Genomic DNA, 7,868 nt, shown 5'->3' with positions numbered 1-7,868 from the left:
ATTATATAGATCCTTCCCTGCGTGACTCAACATTGTTCCTGTTCATAATATCCAGTAGTCTGAGCCAGTGTCGTCAGAGAGCTCAGGGAATAACCTCAAGGCCATGGTGGCGTTTATGCAATGATTGCAGGCCTGAAAAGTTTTTGCCCAAGTATACGTGCATTCAAATATATTTCTGAAAACACAACAAAACAAGGAAGGACACTAATTAGCTCCTTGGAGTCCACAAGAGAAAACACAGGAACCAGTAAAGCACAGTTTACTTGATGGGAACTGTCAGCAGGGTCGTATCTCGGACCAATGGCACTGCATGGCTTTAACTACCCGTATAATATTATTCATGTTCACATCGCTCACTAGGATTGTAAGGCCTTTGTTCTCTGAATGCTTTTTTGTTACGCAACTTCCGACCTCTGGTCCGCCTTTATGTGTGTTTTATGTGTATAGCGTGTGCTTGTGTATGAGTGTGTTTGTGTGATGTTGATGTTAACGCAGGCCCCAAGGGCATGACGGTGAGGTCGGGGACAATCCATTTAGCCTACTCACCCTGGTAATTATTCAGCATCAGTATCACCGAGGACACATACACACAAACTACAAAACAAACTAATGCACATTAAAGAGGGAGGGAGAGAGCCACGAGTGTGAGAGATTACAGTGCTGAGTGTAAAGTAGCTCTGAATGCAAATGGTTGAGCTATCGACCTGCTAATAGGGCAGGCTTGTTGGCTGTATGTGTTTCATAGTAAAGTATATGTGTGTATGTGTGTGTGTGTGTCCTCTCCCTACTTGAGGCAAGGTCAAAGGTTATTTCAGGACTGTCGCAGGTCAGCTCTCCTCTCACACGCCTGCTCCGTCACACCTGAACACAAATAAATGCAGGCTGTCCTCATCTACCCCTAAGGCACTTGTTGTCGCCAAAAATCCCATGAACACAGTTTTTGTTTACACACACAGACACACTGCTCTGAGCATCACAGTCTGTGATATCAACAAGGTGAGAGGGCAGTGAAGGAGGAGGGGGGATCATGCCTGAATCATGACTCACAGCTCAGATCTCTTAGCAACCGCCACTGCCGGACTGCATTTACCTGGTGTGCACACTCACACACACACACACACACACACACACACACACACAGCATGCCAAGGTGACCTTCACATCCTCCATTCCATTGGACACAGAGGCACATGCACCATCTCTGCCCTCATCCTCTTATATCTCACAACCCGCGTGTATGGCCCTGGGACAGATTATTGGATTAATTTATGAACACTCACAGATCATAACCTGAACTTCTTTTACCTCATCTCCTGTCTCACCTTCTGCTTCGCTGCATCGCACTGTCCTTGTCTCTGCCACCCTTTCAGCCCTCCTATGATCTCTCACCTTGCACCTCCTTGCTCAGGCGCAGATTGCATCCAAAATTGTTATTTTTACAATCCACACAAGTGTGTATGAAGATTTATGTGCAAAGGGCTGTCTGTGCTTTTTCTTTATGCATGCAAAATACAAGTGCTGGTTAAACAAACGACGCTCACTATACAGTCAGAATCGTCCCATGATTCTTCGTACCATGTTGTGCCCATAAAAACAATAGTATTTTCAAAATAATACACAGATAACATTGAAATCTGCCAATTCATATGCATGTTCTCAAACAACTTCCTGTGATAAACGTACAGCTGAATCCAAAGGCAACAGATTTCTTCTTCTGGCATTATGAATGTTCCCTACTACAAACCTCTAAAACAATAACGCAATTAATTGATTAGTCAACTGATCTATTCATCTTCTTAGTCATTTTTCAAATAACACTTGCCAACATTTGTTGGCTCAAGCATGTGAAAATGTTACAATTTTCTAAATGCCTCTGTTTTATATTGTTGTAAATTTCATCTCTTCGACTGTTCGACCTTGGGCTCTCGGAGCTGAGGGTCCAAAGATAAATCTACGCACAACCAAGACGACTTAAAAACTATTTTTTAGATGTGTATTTTTCTTTCGACATTTTCCTCTTTTTTCCTGTCCCTCTTTAACTCGATAACAAAGTGATTAATAACTGCTCATGAGGGCATACAATATAATTAAATGAATCCATCATTTCGTTTTTTTAATCTAATGTAATCTATGTAAATCGGAAAAAATGTAAATCATCCCTGATGCAGCTAATGTGCTGACAATAAAGCCTTCGACTCTCATCAAGAGTCGCAAGTCATAATTTTCAGAGTTCATGAGCCAAAACGGATGGGAATCTCTGAAATAAACAATGAATTAACAATAATAATCATAATAATATTAATAATAATTGTGAGTTTCAGCTTCATTCAAATGTGAACGTCTGTGTACAGGAACACACACGGCCCCCGACATCAATGTTATGCATACGATACACATTTAAAGTATAAAAAAATGAATAATTCAGATGCAACTGCATAACCTCTTCCTTCAATGGCCTTGCCTGGTTCTCCCTCTCTTTGACCCCCTTTGTGCCCTTCTCCTCATGGTGTCCTTCACTCCCTCCACGCTGCTACCTGTCCCCGCCCAGAGAACAATGCAGGCCACCAGAGTCACGCTCTCCCAAACCCTTACAGAGTCCGAAGTGCTAGATGAGTCCTGACAGAACAGACAGAGTGTAGAGGCCACTGTCTTAACAGCCATTACAGGGATAGGTGCTGACAGCTCGGGCGCCTGTGCAGCCCTCCCTCTCGCTCTCTCTTCGTCTACGCGTCGGAAGCAACGCTCCAAATAGGACACAGTCATGGATTGGCTTTTTAACAAGGACTGTGATTGAAATGGTAGAATTCGTTGTGCTGTTTGGGAGGGGAAGGCGAACATGTTTTCACTTGAGGACCACACCGATGGCTACATGAGGAGAAAAACATCTTAATCTAACAGAGTCAAAGTTTCAGATTTTCTGAAAACAACGGACAAGGCGAACTCATTCTGAAGAGAAAACATTTAAAACCGCATCATGAAAGAAAGTTAAAAAGGTTCTCAGTGGAACAAAGGGAACAATTAGACAAAGGGGTTATGCTTAGGCCAAGATGAGAGAGTCTTAGATGCTCATTATTGTTGGGATTTCTGTTGTAAGATTCAGGCAATTTAACAAATGAGGACAACTCTGAATGATAACTTAATATTGTTGTTTCCGTTGTATTTTGGAGCTCAGCTTGACTGCTTTTAAATCCCCCTGTCCTATAGAGCGGTCCAGATAAATTTCACAAAAAAACACTTACTTAATTAGGCGGGTGTTGCTTGGCATGAGTTTCAATCCAACTTATCTCTTTGTTTTAATTAAATGTGGCGTCTTTGCCTCCGGAGTTGCTTTGTTTCATCTCGATAAAGCTACAGAATGCAGCCACAGCACCCGTCATCATGAAAAACAATCAGCTGCTCAAGATAAAGGCCAAATCCACAGTAATTATTGCACCTTAAACACAAGGGTTTATGCTCATATCTTTCCCCTTTGTTTGAATTTGGGGAGCAGCCAGATATAAGCCATAATAGACAGCTGTAATTATGAGAAGATTGTGGAACAGGATTATTGGTAATGCCTCACCATACATTGCGGGAGAGCAGGCAAGGAAAGGAAGGGAAAGATTTTCAGTGCAGCAGAGGAAATAAAGCAAAGCTGCATTGCAGCGCTACATCTCTGTTTTGTTCTGCTAAATTAGGAATAGCATGAGACGATGTCCTCATTGTTAATGCATCACGATACATGTGCAGAGATTTACAGGTAAATGAGATTACTTCCCAGGGACAAAACATGGCAGAAACATTATTTCTTTCCCCCGGTGGGCATGCTCCCTGTGGTTAAATAGCCCTGTCTTGTTGGATCTGCTTGTGTCAGAGGCAAAACAAGACTAACAAATTATTTCCTGTGTTTTGTTTTCAGCCTGAAGCAACACCAGCAGTAAAGCCACAGAGACAGGCCACACTGGAAAGAAGATAAGAGGATTGTTGGAATAAACAACTTCAGAAGAAAAGGACTTGTGTCAGAAAACCGAAGAGTATGAGAAAGTATTGCAGAGTAATTTTAGTGTGCGTGTGTGTGTGTGTGTGTGTGTGTGTGTGTGTGTGTGTGTGTGTGTGTGTGTGTGTGTGTGTGTGTGTGTGTGTGTGTGTCATGGGCACCCATGCACGCACCTCTAGAATGCATGTGTGGGTCATTGTGAGTGAGTTTATTTATATCTTTGATCTAAAAATATATCTTCGAGATTAATTCAGCACCTAAGTGTTAAATGATATGAGTTCTCAACAGCCGGACGAAGGGGCTGCATATTGCCATATAACTCCAGTGTGAACCACAATCTGAAAACTGAACTGATGTCAGTGTGTTGCCCAGAGTGGTAATAAATCATTATAATGATAGTCAATGAGCAGCAGTAATAATAACTTTGTTACTAGCCGTTCTCCAAGCGCTCTGACAGTGATCCAAATCATGGTTTTCATATGCAGTGACAGTGGCACATGAATGGATCCCTTTCAGACCACTTGAGACATACTCAGGCCCAGACCTTTAAATCCAAGGACAAGAAAACTCCCAACGACCTCAGCCATTACGGATTGCATGAACTTCCAACTTTAAAAGTATTTTTTGTTTGAATCTTGTGTTGAAAATGCAGTGGGTTGGCATCACTTTTTCTTTTTTTTTTCCACTGTTGGATGTGTCTTCTGAAACCCATCCTGTCATGTATTCCATAAAATCAAAACCTTGAGATGTGTCCTGGTTACAGTACAGAAAGCAGCGGAGAAAAGAAAAGCAGCACAAAGACTTTTAAACTCTTGCTCTGAGGTAAGCGTCTGTGCAACATCTATGTTGAAAACATTCCCACAGCACTGAATACTGATGTCAGATGCATTTAGGAGGTGACACAATTTATCTTCTCTGTTGAGTTGGGCGACATGTAGATATGTTTTTTATTCTAAAGAGAGAGACAATAAGAAGAAAAAAAAGCACTCCCAAACCATGTAGCAGCCGATGTGCAATACAACTGGGATGTAAATCAAATGCATGCAAAATGTAAAACGTTGCATTCACTTGCCTTTTTTAAACCTATTGCTTGCGCGTTTTGGCAATAGCGCTGCTTCTTAACTTCATAACTTCGTCTGCATTACTGCACATGCTTGCACCTGAGCAAAGAGGTCACCCTTCGTCGACATCGAATTCATTCTCCAAAAATGAAAACCTTTTGATACCTATAAATTAGACCAGCCATTACTGTTCTGACACCTCTCATCTGTGTGTATTTAGAGTGTCTGTAAAGTGAGTTTCAACAATGGTTTGTAGCATCATAAGATGAGCAAACAGATGACACGATCCACTTTCCTGTGCTGGCACTGAGCACCATTACTCTATAAGCTGTGGAGAGGAATAGAAGAAAACAGCACTCAATGGTAAGCTATCAGCTGTTTGTTTTTTCTCTGTAAACACATTAAAATGATTTTTTTTTAATTTCGTGCTTTGTTCCTTTCATGGTGAGGAGAGTTCAATATGAGTAACCTGAGGAAAAATGGGTTTTTCTTCTGCAGACATATGGATGAGTATTGGTTTTATGCAATCACACTGTAATATTAACAACCATACAATGAGGGTTTGAAGTTAAATAGTTTAATGAAGCAAAAAAATTGCAAAGTTTGTGTAAATAAGCAGTAGCTGCAGGTAAAGTTTGTGTTTTAAGACGTACAAGAGTTTTGTATTCATAGTGTTGAACTGAACTGAGTTACAGGACGAGAGGGGAAATGAGTTTCTTATAAATATTATTGAAAAACATGAAATATGCTGGCACTTAAATAAGAATGAACTGTCTGTTGGTGGGTCATGTTTCTGAAAGGATACCCATCAGTAAAAAGAAATCTCAACATGAGCTGAAGAGTCTGTGATGACGCACCAAAATCCAGCGTGTGGAAGACATCGAGTGATCATAGAGGGATTTTGATAAAAGCCGTTTTCATGAAGACAACCACATTCTCCAGAAAGATCATCCTTCAGAGAAACATTGGATATGTGACCCTTTTGCCAGTGGATTCACAAAACAGCAGAAAATAACGACGCAGGACGACAAACTGTTGGATGTTACCATGCGTTTGAAACAACCAACCCCCCTGTTGTGATGCTGTAAGAATAGCACGAAACAAAAAGTCATTCGGCTTGTTTGAGGTGCATCATTACTGTTTTGAGGACTTTACACTGACTCCTTTCTCTCCAGCACTGAAGTATTCACAATAGACACGGCGTCTGTGTGCTGAAAGCACAGTCTGTGCAGAAGATGACTGTGCCATAAGTCACATATTTCACCAGAAATGTTACATTATATATATGACAGAGATGTATCTACAAGTAGGGATTTTGTGATATGATGCTTGCCGATGTGTCTGTGAAGCTGTCAACTGCACTGGCAGTGGGAGACTCGTGAGCTGTGTATCACGAGCACATTTGTAAACACACCTGATGATGAATACAATGAAGATGACAACTATATCTATTTTCTCTTGCAAAATCCAGAGCTGTGTTTTTCTTTTTATATGTTTGCACCACTGTGTAAATGTGTGAAGTTTGCTTCCACCACCTCAAGCTTTGCAGCATCAGCCATACAATAATATAGAGATAAAATAGATTATCAAACTTTTCAATAAAAATAGACCATTAATGTTCCTCCATTTACTTTTAGTGTCTCTATCACTATCATACAGCACCTCGGCTATAGGAGATGCAAAATTTAAGAAACAGAAAGCCAATGATATCAATAAATATTAGGTTATAAGAGCAACAGTACAAAATATGGACAACTTCAAGGTGTGCAATCTAGTGGCACTGAGCACAGATACGTTATGAGAGTTAGAATTGGCTTCTGGTTTCGCCCCCGCAGAGAGCAGAGAAACACGACAGCATTTAACGTGCCCGATAAAGAACCACAAGGTGCAGAACCTATAGCTCACAGGAAGCATGGCAGAAGGAAGAAATGTAATGTTGAGCATGGACGTTGTTTACGTCAACATGCATAACCCATTCATGAAGATTTTTCCAGTTATAAGCATATCAAAGATTTGATGTTTTCTTGTGCACAGAGAATTTGTGTTATTTCTAAATCTGTATACATAATAAATACAACAGTGATTTAAACGGATTACTGGATTACAAACCAGAGAGCTAAAGGAAATATTAAACGCTACTTTTATTACTTCTTGAAATTGAACTGCTGATTTCTTCTCTGCTTCAGTGGCTCTTAAAAAGCTGCTAATAACATCTCGTCGGCACTGCAACCTCTTTGGACCGCCAACAACTGTCTGCAGGGGAGCAGTGGATAAAAATATGCTTTTTTTCCATTACCGGAAGACAAAACTCTGTTCTTCGATGCTCCAGAAGAGATATACCGTAATTATGCAACAGTATCCTGGTTTCCTTCTGAGGGCTCCAGCTAGCATGTTTGGGTTTCTTGTGAATGGGGGCTTTACATGCATAAACAAGAAACTCCCAAAAATTGATCATGAACGGTTTATGTCCATGTAAATACATTGATGGAGAGGACAATCTAGACTCATTAACCTTCTGAGCCCCGTTGCACCCCGAGCACCCTCAAAACCTGCTGCACCCATTATCACACAAGAACTATTTTAGAACCGGGGGTCGGCGATTTTCTCTTTTTTCTTTTCTTTTTTTAAACACGTTACACGTCTTAATCAGGAATTTATGCAGATTTGGAATCCCAACGTTCCTCAAGCCGAGCATGTTTAGCCTTAGAGCTTATAACTTTTCCATTTTTGAACCAAACCACACAGTTTTTTGATTAAAATCCTTGGTAACATGCCAAGGCTTTCTATCTTTCCAACTCTGTAGGTTGTTGTTTAGGCCTTTCACGTGGAGT

The 7,868-nt window shown here is 40.8% G+C and overlaps 1 protein-coding gene across 2 annotated transcripts in view; it reads left to right on the top strand.

Annotated features, from left to right (window-relative positions):
• Positions 1-6,484, top strand: part of zgc:171482 (zinc finger protein) — a 46,140-nt gene extending 39,656 nt beyond the window's left edge. For both annotated transcript variants that reach the window (XM_068568468.1, XM_068568467.1), the window contains one exon: positions 3,899-6,484. In XM_068568468.1, coding sequence (XP_068424569.1) covers positions 3,899-3,920 — 22 coding nt within the window. In that variant the 3' untranslated portion in view covers positions 3,921-6,484. The remainder of the gene's footprint in view (positions 1-3,898) is intronic.
• Positions 6,485-7,868: the final 1,384 nt, after the last annotated feature.

Source organism: Clinocottus analis, unplaced genomic scaffold (assembly GCF_023055335.1).
Source record: "Clinocottus analis isolate CAN_PGR_092001 unplaced genomic scaffold, fCliAna1.0.p SCAF_8, whole genome shotgun sequence".
In the NCBI taxonomy this organism is placed as follows: domain Eukaryota; kingdom Metazoa; phylum Chordata; class Actinopteri; order Perciformes; family Cottidae; genus Clinocottus; species Clinocottus analis.
The sequence above is the reverse complement of the archived record's forward strand: the minus strand, read 5'-3'. Positions and strand labels throughout refer to the sequence as shown.